Genomic DNA, 18,720 nt, shown 5'->3' with positions numbered 1-18,720 from the left:
CCAATAACTTGGGAAAACGCGCACCAAACAACTCGTCCGACATTTTGCTCTATAGGCGATCTCGACGCAGCAAACAACGAATGTGGAGAGCAAAAAACGAACAACTGGACCGTCTTGTGGACCAGAAAAGTGAACAGCTGGACCGTCTCATGGACCAGCAAAGCGAACGACCAGACCATCTCATGGTCTAGCAAGTGACAAAGGTGATCTCGACACCAGTGTCGGGGTGGCGGTGTAGCGATAGTCTCGAGAGTCAGCACAGAGAATGAGAGCGACAAGGACTGTGGGTTATGCTGCCTGTTTGTGTTGAGATAAGCGGTAATTCTCCAGCCGCTCACCCGGATATAGCAGGGAACCCTCGCAAACAGGCGAGGGTCATCGTCGTTCATCTACCTATTTATCTACATGCCGTGTACACTAATAGAAGCAATATGATGTAATAAGGAAAGCCGAGGAGGAGAACAGATGAACGGTGCTTCCTACTGAAGATCCCGATGTCAACTGCACCATGATGCATGGCACTTGACATTCCAACAGTCTTCTCCCCAGTCTGAATCTGAATAGGGTATCAGTTCATCTGTAGTCCCTCCATATGTAATTCCTAAGTCTAGAGTCCCCTTCAAGTAACAGAAAACTCGTTTGAGGGCTGTGACATGCTCAGCAGCCGGATTCTGCACATATTTGCTTAATTCCATGACAGCATGTGCAATATCAGGCCGGGATCCATTTGCCGCATACATCAGAGATCCGACACCAGTGTGGTAATACTGTCTGGTGGCTGTGTCAGTGCCTCGGGGGTCACCTTCGGGGATTTTCTCTAGCCGTACATTTGGGTCCATAGGCATTTTGACCGGTTTACAGTCTTTCATGCCCATTCTCTCGAGTACCTTGAGAATATATGCCTTCTGGGATAAGGTAATAGTGCCCTTCTCCCAATTCCTGTCTATCTTCATGCCCAATATATGTTGAATCTCCCCCATGTCTGTAACATTTAACTTCTTCTTAAGTTCTTCTTTCATGTTAGACATGGTTTCATCATCCTGGGCAAGCAATGTCATGTCATCTACATGCACAGCTATAATTATAGGGCCTGGTTTCGCTTGTCTGATGTATACACATTGATCACTGATCAATCTCATGTATCCAAGTCCCAAAAATGTAGCGTTTCATTTTTTGTTCCAAACTCGGCCAGATTGCTTGAGTCCATACAATGTCAATTTGAGGTGTGCCGCTTTGCCGCTTCCATCAGAATATTCTGGCGGTTGAGCCATGTAAATAGATTCATTGAGCTTTCCATTTAGGTAAGCTCCGACGACATCCATTCCATGTATAATCAAGTTTCTTTGTGCGGCAAAGGCCATAAGTAGGCGGAATGTGTCCAGCCTGACAACTGGTGCATATGTCTCGAAGAAATCAATGCTGGGGACCTGCGAAAATCCTTTCGCAACAAGTCTGGCCTTGTATCTGGTGATTTTCCCATCACCATCCCTTTTTAATCTATAAGTCCACTTGCAATTTACAAGTGATCTGTCCTGGGGTAATTCCTCTAACTGCCATGTACCCAGAGAAGTCAATAGATTATATTCTTCATCCATTGCTTTCTTCCAATGATGCCAATCTGGCCTTGTTTTGGCTTCTTCAAGGCTTAATGGCTCATCACTGAGGTTATCTGCAGTCTCCCCCAGACATGCATAGTCTGCTGCTATATTTGCAGTTTCCAAAGGTTCCTGTGACATTTCACGTTGCAATTCCGGCGGTTTCATGCCTCTTGCAGCTGGATTATGGAGCAACCGGTAACTTGGTTGATTGATTGATGAGATCCGGACCGATTTGGTATGTGGCTCGATCACCTTCCCATGCCAAATGGGTACCTTTGATTTAGTTGCTGGGGCATCAAGGGGCATTTCCCCTTTTGATTCGGCAATTTTGGCAGCCACAGAATCATCGGAAATGTCATCATTTCCACCTGGAGTCTGCTCGACATTGTTCCCTAACTCCCCCTCGAGCGACGAAGGGTGGGATACAATATAGTCATTGTCTGTAGGCTCTTTAGTGTTGTCATCAAGGAATATAACATTTCTTGAGGTCTGAATCTGTCTGGTCTGAGAATTATAATATCTCCAGGCCCTAGATTCATCTGTAAGACCTGTAAAAATGAATTCCCTTGATTTCGGGTCGAGTTTTGACCTTTTGTTATCTTGCTGCAACACCCAGCACTTTGCTCCAAACTCCTGGAGTGTTGAAATGTCCGGTTTCATGCCCCAAAACACTTCTTCGGGGGTTAGATCATTTTTGATGGCCTTAGTCGGTGATCGGTTCTTCAGGTACGTGGCATATGCCACGGCCTCGGGCCATAGGAATTTCGGCAAGTGATGTTCTTCTAGCATGGCATGCGCATGCTCCACGAGGGTCCGATTGACTCTCTCCGCAATTCCGTTTTGGGGTGGGGAATATGTGGCAGTCAGTTCCAACTGAATGCCATTGCCATGGAGGTATTCCTTCACCACCTCATTAATGTATTCCTTCCCATTATCAATCCTCATAAACTTCAGGTCCTCCCCTTTGTGGACTTTGATGTATTTCTGGTACTGCTGGATTTTCTTTTGGATCTCCATACCTTCTTTTGACTTGAGAAAATACAATATTGTCCTCCAGGATTTGCCATCTGTGAAGCTTATGTAATATCTTTCTCCATGGATACCGTGAGTTCGGGCTGGCCCCCATAGGTCCAAAAATGTCATTTCACCTATTCTTGTGTATTCCCTTTGAGCTTCTTGCGGAAATGGCTCAACATGGTGCTTGGCCTTTATGCAGGCTTTGCAATCCTTCTGGGGCTCAGCTGACTCATCCACATCCATACCCTTGACCATCTTCTTTCTGAATAATCTCTTTACCGATCCTATATTTAAGTGGCCCATCACTCGGTGCCACATCTGCCATGATCAGGCCAGTTTTATCGTGTGGGCTTGGGTTATTTCTGGTGCGATGATGTCAAGGCTATACAGCTTTGATATCTTATCTCCATGGCCAATTGTCTTGCCACGCGGTGAATTAATATCCATCCGGGATCCTTTGAATTTGAGTTCAAACCCAGCATCCATGATGTGCCCCAGCGAAATAAGATTGAATGGTGCCTCGGGACAGTGGATACAATCCTTCAGTATAACTGAAGTAGTCTTGTCCCCTTCAACCATTTTAATCTTTACTGTTCCCCTTCCCAAGCCTTTTGACTTTCCTACACCAATAACTTCATGTCCTGGGGTCTCAACATAGTCAGAAAAATGCAATCTGTTCTTGACTATATGTTTAGTTGTTCCTGAGTCCCCCAGCCATGATGACCCTGCAAGCATAACAAGTGCAGTGTCTGTAGTGCAAAATGCGTAATCTTCTTCATCTGAATCCGATTTAGCAACATGTGCCTGGGTCTGGCCCTTCCCTTTCCCCTTCCATGACTTTCCAGAATTCTTCTTTCCATTTGGGCAGTTTGCCCTGATGTGTAGGGATGTGCACCGTATCCGTAATACGGTGGATACGTACGGCACATACGGATACGGGTCCGTACCGTTGCGAGTGCGAGACTGCAAGGTACTGTACGGTTCACAGTATGGTGAGTACCTGTAACAACCGTACGGGACAAGCCGTTACGGCCGTATATGGCAGCTGCAACTGATATGAAACCGAAGCCACTTTTGGTACTCCCTTTCCGCTCTCTCATCTGAAAATTGCTTGCCACGGTAATCTGTCGAGTGTTTCAACTTAAATAATTCAACCTGGTACAAGGTACGCCAATTACCTGACCAACCTACTCCAATGAGCCATGCGTAGTCCCCCTCTCTCTATGACAATTTGCATTTGTCTCAGCAATGTGCAAGTTCCCGTCGTCAATCTGTTTTTTTACAAATCAAACCAGTACCGTATCACCTGGCACGATGCAACAAACTCCGGAGTATTAGATGTGCATACCTCACTCATTCCTTGCTTAGGTTCCCATTGTTGTCCACACTCACTGCCACTCTTACGATACAGACCACCAAAATGACTTTGCCCACGCGATTCATGAACACAAGATGTGTAAGTCTCTTTGATTCCCTGAAAGACTTCGAAACTGACTGTTTTTATAGTAGATCTTCTTTTCTCTACATGGAGACGACAATGACTATTAGTATTATGCTGCGGAGAGCATGCAGGTCTTTTGAGTGTATTCTATGACCATAATACGGCTGTTACGTCCGTACATATACCCGTACGTACTGTGAATCTCGCTTTTCTTGCTCCTACGGTACGGACATGGTCCATCCGTATCTGTATCCATCCGTCAGGGGTACGGCCGTATCCGTAACGGTACGGTGCACATCCCTACTGATGTGCCCAGCTTCTCCACATCCGTAACATGTGATTTTTGAGTTAGACTTCTTGCCATGTGCTGCAAGTGTTGTGGTCGGATCAGAAGTCTTTTCTTGTAATCGGATGTCTTCCTGGAGAATTCGGGAGATCAATTTGTAGGAATCTTTCAAATCAGCAGTGTCCACTGATGAAATGAATGAATTCCATGATTCTGGGAGTGATGTAAGCAGTGTAATAGAGAAGTCCTCCTCCTCAACTTTCTGCTTGAGGGATGCCAGCTCCTCTTGATAGGACCTCATAGTCCTAATGTGTTCCTCTATGTTTCCTCCTTCTTCACACTGTGCTCTAAAGAATCTCCTTCTAACAAGGACAATTCCCATGGGTCCCCTGGATTCATACATGTCTTTTAGAGCATTCCATGCTTCTTCTGAAGTCTTCAAACCAGCAATATACACCAGCAGGCCATCCGAAACCCGCAACCTTATTGTCGAAAGAGCCTTCCTATCGCTCTTCTTCCAATCTGCCACCAGTGCCACTTCTGCCGGGGCCTTGATGCTTCCGTCTGCATAATCAATTAGACCTAAATCGGTTAGGATGTCGATCATCTTGATCTTCCATGTCAGGTAATTTTCCAGGCCCTTAAGGGGGTCAATTCTGTAAACGGACTGGCTTTCCATGTGGTTCTGTATGTATGTAATGTACAAAAGTGCGAAGTAGGTAATGAGGTAAGTAGTTCAGTTAGGGCTGGGGCCCATAACCTGTTGGAAGTACAGAGGAGAATGTGTAAGAGAGAGAATGAATTAGCCTCTCGAGGGAGAGGCATCATACTTAAATACAAGTTGTACTACTTCTAGAATTTACTACGGATTACTATATGTGTCTACTATTGTGGTTAAATGTTCATGCTGCTTAGTCATGCCGAAGCTTCGAGTGCATTCTAGCACTAACTCGGGATTGCTATCCCAACAATATGGAACACTGTCACCAGCAGCTTCGGCAAGATGTGTGGCAGACAGGCTTTGAGGGTAGACATGTTGGTGGTTATTGTTAAGACTTGGGCTGTAGAGGGCGATGCAGGAACGCACATCAAACTGGCTGCGTTCTGGAATCCAGGAAAATGTGCTGTAAGATCTGATAAGATAACTGAAGAACGTGCACATGGCAAAACTTCACAGCAAGCAATATTGCGGGACAAATGTTTGAGAACTTGGAGATGTCCAAAAGACAGATGGCCATTTTCTATATCTTTCAATTTCATAGATGGAGGTTTCGAATTGGGATCTGAGCTTGGGGATCTACCACCACTCATTGTTGAGGCCGTCACCACCCTGTTGAAGGGTCTTGGAAGCTGAGATCTGAGATAGTATGAACTTGGATCCATGCACGACAATGATGAACACGATATGCCCTGCGAAGAAGAATCTAAGATAAAGGTTAGCAGTCATCGCAGGATAACAAAGCGGAATTACTCGATATATGTCCATGCCGTGTAAAACGACATAAAGTGGTAGCATCTAACGCCCTGGCGGAATGTCCGCCCCGCCCACGACCTGGATGGCTTCGATGAATCGTCCCGATGACAATCACCCTTCACGCGTTACGGGCGGTGTCTTGCTGACGTACTTCGATCATTATATACTGGTAGCTATGATACGTGATGAGCTGACTATAGAAAAGCAACTCCGTTTATGCTCATTGCTAGTATCCAACGTTGGTTTCTTGCCTGGCTTGGATTGCAGTGCAATTCCCTAAAGGAATCCAAAGGAATCTGGCGACCATTGTAGTATAGTGATACCCTTAGGGCCTCATCTTGAGTATAACATCTGGTACATAGACGTACAACGGGGGACAATGGGGATTATCGACTGGAGGACGTGATGACAGAAAACAGCCAAACGTTCCCCCGCCATGAACGCGATTTCTCGTCGGGCCGGTTCAGCCGTAGAAAGCGTTGAGTTCCAAATTAGGACCGTTTGCTGACCTTCAGTCTCGGCAAAAGGTTCCTCCGCGTTTTCTGACCCCTAAGTTACTCATTTTACCAGCCTTCAGGTAATAACTTGTCGGCTTCATTTCATGCTTTCAGGTAAGAGATTAGATATGCGGCATACATAGAGGATCCTGCCGATCCAGTAGAGAGCCTACGGTAATCGTTGCTGTACCCCCCAATGGTACCCCGACACACAGTGCAGTGAAATCAAGTATCACAGTTCTGCTAGAGAATTGACATATGTGGTCCCGCTGGAAGAAGGTGCTGCCACGGTTCAGACGAAGCGAGATTGAATTCTACAGTTGTTTGAAAGCTGATTTCGGCCGGGGTCGAGGTAAATCCTCAACTTTCCATAGTCTTGTCTTTGTTCAGAAAGCTAATTTAAAAAATGATTTATTCCCCTTCTCAGATGTTATTCCTGCGAATCGATCCGTCTGCCCAATCTTCATCCTGGTATCAACTGGCACCAGAATTTTCTTGAAAGGCGGCATGTGGCAGAGGTGGGCGGCGGGACGGTCATTCTAGGACAGCAGAATTGTTGAACGGTGCTCCTTTGTCCTAGCCTCGGACAAAAATTTCTGAGAATTTTCAGGCGGGTAGTGAAAAACAAAAAGAAAGTTGCACCGATAGCCGGGAATCGAACCCTGCCTTCGACCACTACCGAATGATATGAAAACCTGAACCGGTACACCACGAACGCATGCATAAACTATACCAAGTTTTATATACACCCAAAGAGCTGCAAGCACCTGAATCGCGAACTAAAAATAATTTGCAAGTCAAAGCTTATTCATCAAATTCGAACAGTGGATGAAGTGAAGGGCTCTTCCTGTATCGCGCCCATAAGCAGAATAAGATGCAAACCATGTATGCCGGAGAAGAGAAATAAGAGAACTGTGCACTCTTTGAGTGGCGAGACATTACCTGGAGTAAATACCGTAACCTTTGTATAGAAGAGCGAATATAGAGAAACCGCTACCCAGGTTCCCTCGACAGCCAAAGCAATCAATCATCCCACAAGAATATCATTTGAACTTGGTCATATTTAGTAGGAGCTAGGTAGAAGAGCAAGGCGACTGCCATTGTCAAGGAAAGTTCCCACCAAAGCTTGAGTATCTCGGTGTACTCGCAGCCGGATTCGTAGCTCATATTCTCCAACTCTTGCGACAAGCTTGTTCATGCAGGAAACTAAATGCATACATGCATACGAAATAAAGGCGACTAGATGGCGCCTATCAGAGGTGTGTTCGGGGGCGTTATAAGGAAAGGATGCTCACCTTAGTACAAGATTGGCAACAGCAACGGGGAGACAGAACACGCGTCGATGCCCATAAGAAGCATCAGAAGTTTCTTTAAAATACGAGCACGCTATGCAAGAGTATCATCAACACCGGCTAAAACGATAAAGGAATCGCCGCAACCTGTTCATGCCGTGTCCGGCAACTAAGTCAGACACTCCCTTACCCTCCTCCAAACGACCCATCAATGTCCCAGGAACATCTTCCGCGCCAACGCCGTCCAAGGTCCCATTCCATTCCCTTCAGATACTGATCCTTCCGCCTCCGTTGAAACTTGAACAGCGACTTCGGTGAGATCCGGTGATACTCCTCGTAGAGATAAGCTTTCGACGTGAGCTCAGCTTCTTCTTCCGACCCGACCCGCATCGCTATCGCATGTACGCGGAAAGGTTCTCGTAGGAAGACGGGGGTAGTGATCATTGCGCGGACGATGTCCAGCATACCTCTTGGTCCCCAAGCATCAGCTAGACTCGGTAGTAGGTACACCTTCGAGGTCATTAAACCCCTTCCTGGCCAGGATCGCGGGACTACTGAGGATCCGTAGCAGCTGTCTGAGGATGATATTGTATTTCGCGGATGGGGATGGACTTCGGAAAGCGAAGGAGTTTGAAGTGAAGAGTATTGTGATCCTCCTCAAGACGAACGATGGGATACCATCGAGTGACAACAGGACGGTGTCGGTCTCTGGGTTACTGAAGTTAGGATGATACACCGCTGTGAGATTCATCATGGAGGTAACGAAATTAAGAAGGACTGGCGATCGTTGGGTGAGCATGTGTTAATGGTCGCATTGCAGTACGCTCGCTCCGGTAGTCTGACTCGCATCAACAAGAAAACACACAGAATAGCTGGTGCATGGTATATATGTGGGCCTGAATGGTCCAGAGTGTCTCCTAGAAATAAAGAATTATGAAAATCGAATGGCATGAGCGAACAAAAGATTACACACCCTATATTAGACTTTAGAACCCCTCAGCAGCGCGCGACTTCAGCTCAGATCTGATATCAGATGAGGTTCGAGGTTCGTCCTTGCTGTGGCATGCACGTTGACCAGTATCGGCGCACTATCGCCTCCGTCTACTGCCATACCTGCAACGGTCGTACATCCCCCACTAAAGCTTTGTGGTGCATCAGCCAACGTTGACGTTCTGCTTGAGGTGAAGATTCGCCACTATTTCGATATAAAACAGGCTTGACGAATGCGGACTGTGGGATGATCAGGAAATGGATAATGATGAAGGGCAAGGTAACACACGCTTTCATATACGCGAGCCATGGCGAATCTCGACTCCAGAAATCAGATCCTCATCCATTCCTTCTCCTCGAATACAACGAGTACGATGTGTTGAGGTAACGCTGCCCTATCGAGAGTGATGAGAGGGGATTGGCGGAGGATACGCCGAGGCCCGTACTGCGGGACAACTCACTCGATCATGCCGACAAGACAAATGCTTCGAGAAATCCGCCTGTAGAAGAATCCTTGATGAGTTACACAATTCAAAGACAGCAGGAAAAAGCAGCCTACATCCCACCTCATCGAGTCATTTTTTCGTGTCGTGTGCTTTCCAAAGGCTGTCCTCCTGCGTTGAATAAGATGAGACGGTCCCACACGAACGCATATAATGGGATTCCAGCATGGAACAAAGCCAAAAAGGGTCCGTCGGGACTGTCAGTGTAGTTGGTCGCGAAGGAAGGGGTCATGGGAAAATGTACAGCACGTCACCTTGATTTAGCAATCAGACCTCGGGCCGTTGTCATCCTGGATCATGACATTGACGATGCTACTGACAATCCTCACCGCGATCGACGCAGTGCACCCCGCATCAACATCGGGGCAAATCTTTAGTGCGTGCAAGGTTTGTAGGCCTTCAAGAACTCAAGTTGTCTGTTAACTCAACATTGATTACCATCTAGCCTGTAGGAGTCCATAATAGGCGCCAACGGACGACGATGACGACGAATGGCTCAACAACGACGGTGTCGGCTGTGGCAAGGGTGATGGAGGACCAAGAAGGGATGTGTGGAAGGGCTCGTGCAAAAGGAGGGCTGGCTGGGTAGATGCAGGGAGGCGTGAGAGGACAAGCGAGACGCCGGGACACGATTGGGCCACCGACGACGGACGATAATGGCGCCCTTTTGGGTTACGGCCCCGACCCCGATCCTGCTGTCGTCATGCATCAGCTCCCCATCCCCAACCCCGGCTCTTCCGCTACTCCTGCCCCATAATATCCCCTACAGCGGGTCTACCGCCCCTCACCACCCCCATTTTCGACATTGTGGAACATGGTGGTGATATTCCTTTCCGTCCCTGAACCCTCCGTCGCCATCAACAGGCCGTCGACCCTACCCCACTCTGTTTTATGCTTCTGACCGGGTGCTCCGTTGTCCCTAGTCGCCCAGCGATGACGCCGTTCCATACCGAGTGCCTTGTCGCTGATGGATGTCGATCACAGTCTGGATATACGAACTCATATGTGCTGTGGCTTGCCAGCGGTTAGCCCTCAAGTTTACAGCACTTCTGCTGGTTGCTCTGATGCTTGGCTTCTACAGCACATACCTTTCTAAGCAACCACCACCATGCCCGCTCTCAACGCGTCTCTTCAATTAGCCAGCCTCGTCAAGGCTTCCAATGTACAGGATACGTTGAAAAGCTTGCCAAAGTCTCCGTTACGTCGCGCTGCCTGAGGTATCGGTACCGCTCCTTGATGTATAATGTTCCCTCTAGGTCTGTGCTATCAAACGAAGAAGACGAGAAGAAACTCTGTAATATTATGGCAATATCAACGCTGTTATCGACAGGCTTGATAGATATACGTACTGGAGTGAGGAGCCGGGACATTTGCGCGGACATGAAGGGGATACTAGGAAATTTTCGTGCAGTAGTTAATACACAGCTAATGATCAAACGATAGGCATCGTACCGGCATAACCCGAGACCTGAAAGATACCCAGGAACCGACATCATCCCAAATGTCAATGAGCTTCAAGACACCATCCAAACTTGCGAGAAGCGGGTGGATGGCTCGGAGACGGACGTCTTAGTACGTTTACTTTCCGCTTTACAAGGTGTTAGTCTATCTCGCTAGTATGCTGAAGATCCACATAACGAGCATCAGCATCTTTGTACCCATTGAGATTAATTCCCTACAGCATGGCCTGATGGTCGAGATGCGGGAGAAGGACATATCATGGGAGGAAACATGAGTGATTGTTCGAATCGTACTTCCACCCGCAGTTCTTTGTATATTGATTCTGAGCCGCACAGCGCCACTAGTATCCTGGTACATGGAAAGAAGCGGTGGAGCACATAATATGCCCTCACGAAAAAGCAGCGGACTTGTGGGATACGGCACAAAGCGATCTAATTTCTCAAACCAATAGAAGCTCCTTTACATCAGGGTAAAAAAAAAACGCAGTGATTGCAACAGGCTTCTTCGGGATCTGGAAAACGAACTCCTCCGCGTGACCCACCACAGCCTCGGCCATCGCTTCCTTCAGCAGACTATGCATCTGCGAGACCTCCAATCGGCAGTCACCCACTGAATGCATCTACAGCACTATGTCAGATATGGTACGAATAATGTGTAAGAAGAAGAATTACGATCTGCGTGACGTCCAAACGGCAGTCGCCCACTGAATGCATCTACAGCACAATGTCAGATACGGCACGAGTTTCTGAACGAGGAAGAATTACAATAAAGTCCGTCTTCAGATCGTCAACGCGCCTCCTGTAAGTCTGGATAGCGTCTCCGAAGTCGTCGACGCTAAAGACACCTTTAAGGCCACGGTGCTTGCGCTTCACATCATTCATAGACTGCGCCATTTCTTGAAGGTACCTGTTGTAAAGCCAATGAGCAGTTGTTGGTGCGAAATTACCAACGGAAAAATGTCACCCACTTTTCCATCTCCCCACAAATCTCCTTAAAATGCGAAGCTCCTGGCTCTCCGTGCATACGAACGAAAGTATCGACGACGACGATCGTGTTTGCGATGCTCTCACAGAGCTCCTTGGCATTTTCCTTGTTCTTTCCCCTTTGCTATAGAGCACAGAATAAGCGAGACTATCCATTCAGCAAAGGATGGTTGGACGAACCTCGAAGAGCTTGAAGACGACTACGGCTACCTTTGCCACGTTCTCAATGTAGGAACACCAGAACCTTCAGTGATCTTGGCGACTTGGCGAACGACGTTGAGTGCAGACATGGTGGTGGGTTGTTAGGACAGGCTTGTGCTGTAGAGGTTGTGCGGAAGCGCGTGTCCATTCACAGCATCTGTGATCTAGGAAGAGATAAGATAACTGAAGAATGTAATCATGATGGCTTACGAAAAGTGCCCACAACACATGATGGGACCTTACAGACGCCCGAAAGGCGAAAAGATCACATCTTTCTGCTCTGCGGGATCGATTTTCGAAACGTGTACCGAGAACTGGGTGTTTCCTACCGGCCCCTCGTTGCTAGAGCTGTTTCCATTCTATTGGATGCCACGATGACATGGACTTGTGTTCATCGACGACGGCCATGAATAGATGTACACCTGGAGATAGTTAGCGAACATCAGAGGATCAGAGCAAAGATAGGCTTACTCGACAAGTATTCGTGTACAGAGTAATACTGTTTAACCCCTCCGCCGAATCCCGGTCACCCTTCCCTTCCACGACCACGCCGATGTCCGACAGTGAAGGGTTGATTAGGTAAGGTTAAACAAGGTCAGGAAATCGGCTAACGGAAACCCTACGGTGGCGTCTCTTATTCGACGCCTACATCCTGCATCTCTCTGTGCGAGAATTTGGCCTCATTTCTGGATGCAAGTCCGAAGTGTAACTGTTCCCATCACTCAGACGCCACTAAAAGTGAAAAGGGCCGGGTAGGCGTCGTTGAGAATGACCACTTTCTAGTAAACGACTGGGACCCTCATTGCAAAGCCCAATGGCAACAGTGGAACGAACGTATAAGAAACCAGTGACGCGAAATTACAAAGGAGCCCGAGATATATGCGCGTCTGCAATTAAAGTCAAAATAATGATAAATCGTCAGTCCCTACTCAACGCACCTTCGGTTGTTTGGTTATGGCAGCCGTAATGCGATCCGAGCAGAAGCTGCCCAGTAAAGTAGCTCCCTCACGCTCGCTGCTCAGCTTCAGTCTGCCGCTTGGCTCAGATTGCAATTCCATCAAGGAGTCGAAGGGAATACAGTGGGTCTTAGTCTGTCGCCCTTGCCGTCTCGTCTCGGTGGGCAGCATGTACGAGCCACGGATGCACAACGGAGATAATTGAATTATCGAGGAGGTCAAGTGAGTGATGGAAAAAAGCCGGATATTCCCACGCCATCGACGCGATTTCTTTTCGGGCCGGATCGGCCGTTGTTCCCGTCCCAACTACAACGCGCACCTTCATCCGACGATCTCGTAGCACGATCATTTACCGCATAGATTGGGTATGAACTGTAGATGTGGATTGCATCCAGCCAAAAAAAAAGACCCCCAGCATGAGGCTAGAAGTTGTTAGCGGAGCAAGCCAACACCCGTCGGTGCATGAACCTTTGACCGGTCACCGGACCTTACCCGCACCACGAAATATCATGTACACTGACCGACAAAAATAAAGAAACACATGGTTTTTTTGATCGGAGTTGCAATAGCTCCTCAACGCTGCAATATTTTTTTGGACTTCCAGTGAGTGTAATGTAGCTTGATATCTGTAGCAAGGGGGTCCTAATAATGAATTAAAAGACAGTGGGTCGATTAAATAATTTCGTGCACCGACGATGGACCTACCTACCTTCACATGACATTTATGATATCATTATGCTAAATTTGGGTATCTTTTGACTCAATTCGGTGAATATTTTGCCTGAAATAGCCGTGATATTAATATTGAAAGTGTTTTGAACATAATCTGTATGCTATCAAGTCTAAATCATGGCTGTGCTCTAATGGGATGTCGTAATGTCACCATGTCCAGTCAGCAGGGCCACTTTGCAATGACATTGACTGAGTGTTGGTATCGCTAGGTATGATGCCCTAAGGTAAGTAGCACACTCAGTAGCATATATTGTATCATGTATGCTCTAAAATTTACCCTTGAAGTCCATTTTTAGACCCCCAAAATGGTGGTCAACTTTTTTTTTTTGTGACATCTGGCTGGACCTACCTACCTACCCGGTGTACCGGGCTGGAATTCCGGTACCCCCTTGATCTGTAGTTTAATATTATGAAAAGAACGAGGCAAAAATACCAGTCAGTGAGCAAAGTAAGAGGGCTGCGAAACCACATGCCAATTTTGATGATATAATGGCATCACATCAACGTCGGAACCAACTTGAATCTGAACCACCACCTGGGCCGATTGCACTGAAATTCCTATCATGTATTCACCTCCTCCTTGCAAACCAAATGTGCCTATTACCCCTATGAAAGCAGCCCATATTTGCACTCTCCTCAATGAAGGCCACACCTGCACTGAAATCAGCAATGTCATTGGATGTTCACGCTCTACTGTCTGCAAAACTGGCCACAAATATGAAGGGAAGGAGAACTACTATGCTCACATTGAAGGGCGAGGCCACCCGCACAAGATGGATGATGCAGATATTAAATTTGCCATGCAAAAAATCCATAGTCACGACTGCCAGACAGCGGTCGATGTTCAATGGGGGTATTTTGACCATCTTTCAGAGTGCAGGCTTTCAGATGAGGGCCTGAAGGGTTACAAGAGGTGGAAGGTACCAATGCTCACAAAGGCTCATGTTAGAAAGTGAAGGGTGTGGGCAGAGGCACATGCAGAATGGGGAGCAGAAAAATGGGGTACTGTGCTCTACTCAGATGAGTCCAAATTCAACTTCTTTGGGTCAGATGAAGTGCAGTGGTGTCATAGGGGTCCTGGTGAGGCACTAGATGTGCATAACGTGTTGCCCTGGTTGAAGCATGGAGGTGGGGGGGGTGATGGTCTGGGGATGCATGATGAGTTTGGGCTTCAGACAGCTGATTTTGGTGGAAGGCACTATGAATGCTGTCCAGTACTGCCAGATACTTAATGAAGGACTTCTCGGCACCCTCCAGGACTATGAACTCTCAGTCAACGATGTCCTTTTTCAGCAGGATAATGACCCCAAGCACACAGCTCGGCTTACGAAAAAGTGGCTTGCTGACCAAAACATCTCTGTAATGGACTGGCCACCAAACAGCCCCGACCAAAGCATCATAGAGAATGCTTGGGCTACTCTTGAACATCGTCTGAACAACAGACCACGTCACCCAACAACGACTGCTGCATTATTTGCCATTCTGCAGGAGGAGTGGGCTGCACTTGGAAAAGAGTATTGCAATGCGTTATATGGTAGTATCCCATCACGGGTGAGGTCCTTGATATTGGCAAAGGGCAGGCATACTAGATATTAGGTTGTTGGACTTTTTGTCAGGTCAATTATCTTGTTTTCTCATTTTACTTACACTGCTAAAAATGACACTCTCGGCTAACATATTTATATCTCATCATTTTTTTCATGTATGTACCTCATTCTTTTTCTAACAATAAACTACATCAATTAAGCTACATTTCTCTCACTGAAAGTCTGAAAAAATATCGTAGCGTTGAGGAGCTATTGCGACTCCAATCAAAAAAACCACGTGTTTCTTTATTTTTGTCGGTCAGTGTATATACTTGAAGTTTCTATCTTACTAACTAAGCTACAATTTTAGGACACTCTTAGAACATACTAGAATAATTGTAGAGGTATAAAAGCTTCGCATTTGTACTGCTATAGACTTAGATTATCCACTGATTACTCTTTCTCTCATTGCTACTGCTGCTCACAGAAGTTATAATTATAGTTTTAATACCGGTCCATAAAGAGCATGCAGTAAGCCATCTATATCTGTATAATGAATCACACTCGGACAGTCCGTTCTTCACTAATCCAGGTAGCAATGTACAGGCTGTCAGGGCCCGGCTTGGGCTGGCTTTTAGGGCTTGGGCTTGGCTTAAGGCGGGCCTGGCTTTCGAAATCATAAGCCCGAGCCCTGAGCCCAAGCCCTACTGGGCTCAGGCTTGGCTTGGGCTCAGGCCAGGGCTTGGGTAGCAGGAAGTGATAGTCATGTTTGAGTTCTAATAATACACTTTTCAGTTGTTGAGTGCATTATTGACTATAGTCTTGTCTTTGAAGGGGGCTGTTTGTGATGTAAATCTGCTGTTTTACTTACTATATTGAAGAATAACAACTTTCCCAGAAGCCTCAGGTATTGTCGAGTACTTGGTCATGGAAATATTGATTGTCATTTTGCAACCACACATTTCTGAGAGACTGTAGAGCTTTGAAAAAATCACCACGTAGTCATTTATAAAGCCCAGTTATAGTGCTACAGCATCTTCTAAAGCCTGGGCCTAAGCCTTGGGCTTGGGCTTTCTGAATCTAAAGCCTGAGCCCGAGCCCTCTTCAAGCCCTACACCAGGGCCTGGCTTGGCCTGGCTTTCGGGCTTGAGCCAGGCCCTGTACATCGCTAAATCCAGGTATTTTTCAGCCAAAGTAAGCTAGAGAGTGCATTGGTTCATGGCCTACTCAGTGCTAGTCTGACCACGGTTCGGTGCAGAACCTCGTGAACCCAGTTTGAACCCAAACCGCACCTTCAGGTTCAGGTGTGGTGCAGGTTCAGGTTCGCTGTAGCTACGTGGGTGCAGGTTTGAGGTTCGAACAAGGCCAGATGGGTGCACCCGAACCTGAACCCCGAACCACTATACATTTTTAACTGCTCTTATTAGGACTTTTATACATATCTTTGAGATGCCTTTCTGTACTATTTATTATTTAGGTCTATTTCTGGTGCATCTTTTCTACTTTGCACCTCCTTTGGCCACATTTGCGATGGAATTGAGTCATGGTTAGCATTGGTGATGTCATACTCATTGATGAGTTCACTCATATCTGGCCTTAAATGACATTTATTGGGTGATATACTATAAGTTGAATAAATATACAGTATAATAGACATTGCTAGAACTATCCCACCCTGCTGTACAGCATCCAGCCTCGATTTTCTGTCTGCTGCTGCATCGGGAGGTGCAAACCCAGTGCACCTTGAACCGCACCTGAACCCGTGGGTTCGGTCACATGATTGCACTGAACCGAACTGAACCTGAGGTTCAGGCAAAAGTGCCCGAACCTGCACTGAACCGAACCCTGGTCAGTCTACTGCTCACATCACATTGTACATCCCCATAATCCTAGACATATAATTTGGACACGTTTGCCATCATGCTGACACAGAATAGAAGCTTCTACCACTACTGCTGTTAAGCACTAACTCTAATCTAAACCAAGGCTGATCTCTATCCTGTCACTCGTGTTCGGTGATTCAGTGTTAGAGAGGCGTTGGTAGATTGCGAGAAGTTAGGCATCACTTTATAGTGAAAGCAAGGAGCTGGTAAGAGTTAGGAGTATATAACCTGAGCCAAAGCTGGGGTCTAAGGCCACAGTGTAGGCTAGCTTAAATACATGTTAGACTCGTACTAAGAATAGTATCTACAAGGGCGTGTGCAGTGAGAAGTGTGTCTTTCAACGAATGAGGAGTGAGGACACTAAAAGAAGTGTACTCCTGATGAATGAGAGTAAAGAGCACATATCACCTGCAGCTGTGTGGGACTCCATCTGAATAGGCTGCATCCCACAGACCGCCCTCGACTGGCAGTCGACTCTCGTCCAACTACTAAGAAGTGTGATGTCATCAAAAGAAGTGTGATGGCACATGCGGGTCATCGGTCATCTGGGATGCGGCAGCTGTGAACTGGGGTGATGGCAACCGGGTAAATGGGTAAGGAGTGTGCCGGCAGAATATCATGGGTCCGAGAGATAAGATAGGCAGGTCCGGGGTTCCGAGGGATAAGGATAAGATAAGATAAGGAAAATAGGGGTAAAGTCATAATAACTGCACCCCCAGAATCAAGGTAGAGAAGGGTCGCACCTAAATCCATAGTGTCTACGAGGCTGTCGCTCAGCCAACATCAGTTCTTATCAACAGTTGGGCCTGATTCCAAACACCTTCTTCCCAAAATGATTCGCATACTTATAGAAAATCGTAAACATCAGCGTCACCTTAGTATCATGATACAGCGATGCCCACCTCTGTTCAATGTATGTGATAAAATACTAGCAAAACACCTGACGTCACTGTTGGTCCTTCATTGTCAGGATTGACAATGTCCACAGAAGAGAGGATGCGCACTGATATGCCTACAGGGCATACACACTTGAAAAAGGCATGTAAAATTCAATTTTACAGCATTACAAGTTGTATCTCTACCTATACTAGTAAGAAAAGACAAGAAATCAGGAAGTAACCAGTGTAGTAAACCATTGGGACTTAGCCATACAATATCTACACCTCAGGTGACGAGCCAGTGACCTGATGACTCAGCCTGAGTAACTGAAGGTCCAGGCGGGTCGATGCACATGGTACCAGCCGACCTGGCATCCCAGCACTGATGGCCACCTGATGGCATCGGTCCGAAAGTAAGAATAACAAAACAAAGAACAATCGTGTATGGCTTTACTTACCTGGCAGCTTCCCTAGTCTCTCAGGCAGACAGTTGGCTCGCCAGGTAGATGAGAAACAAGAACTGTAACGCCAGGGGCTCTGACCCGGTACAGGTAAAACTTAGTATCATGAGCCAGGACACCAGATTGCGGCACAAGATCATGATCGGGTTCACCTGGGAGCTGGGATATGAGCTCATATCCACCCGGCTCAGTTAGCGAGCACAGTAATAGTACCTGGAAAGATTGGAAATATAGATAGGGTAGAATAGTATAAATACTGTCCATGTAACTAGCAGGAAGTCAGGTTTCTTGCCCCCAGAACGCTACCAAGCAAATTAGTACGGGTTTTGGTTAAGAGCTTCGAGTCCTAGACTCACCTGGAATAGTATTTAGTGACCTGGTCACATTTTGTGTGCAAGAACCGTTCAGAAAGCAGTCAGTTCAGAAAGATACAGACAGAAAGTCAGAAGTACAGTCCAGAATCTGTGTTAGTACCAGTAAAACTGCAACCAGGCAGACAGTATCAGTTCAGACACTGCACCAGGCAGTTAGTACGCATTCA

General features: G+C 46.8%; 1 protein-coding gene across 1 annotated transcript; it reads right to left on the bottom strand.

Moving 5' to 3' along the window:
• Positions 1-7,336: 7,336 nt before the first annotated feature.
• On the bottom strand, positions 7,337-11,832 carry EV420DRAFT_1482686 (uncharacterized protein; the record flags this gene model as incomplete). The annotated part of the gene is made up of 18 exons (XM_060469922.1): positions 7,337-7,502; positions 7,796-8,093; positions 8,116-8,343; positions 8,471-8,522; positions 8,719-8,835; positions 9,057-9,108; positions 9,372-9,495; positions 9,887-10,062; positions 10,272-10,390; positions 10,448-10,490; positions 10,551-10,566; positions 10,853-10,907; positions 11,101-11,178; positions 11,231-11,272; positions 11,324-11,465; positions 11,527-11,666; positions 11,723-11,748; positions 11,787-11,832. The coding sequence occupies 18 exons, from the start codon at positions 11,830-11,832 to the stop codon at positions 7,337-7,339; spliced, it is 1,920 nt and encodes a 639-aa protein (XP_060327350.1).
• Positions 11,833-18,720: the final 6,888 nt, after the last annotated feature.

The sequence above is a fragment of the Desarmillaria tabescens genome (assembly GCF_030435595.1).
Source record: "Desarmillaria tabescens strain CCBAS 213 chromosome Unknown EV420scaffold_35, whole genome shotgun sequence".
Classification (NCBI taxonomy): Eukaryota; Fungi; Basidiomycota; class Agaricomycetes; order Agaricales; family Physalacriaceae; genus Desarmillaria; species Desarmillaria tabescens.
The sequence above is the reverse complement of the archived record's forward strand: the minus strand, read 5'-3'. Positions and strand labels throughout refer to the sequence as shown.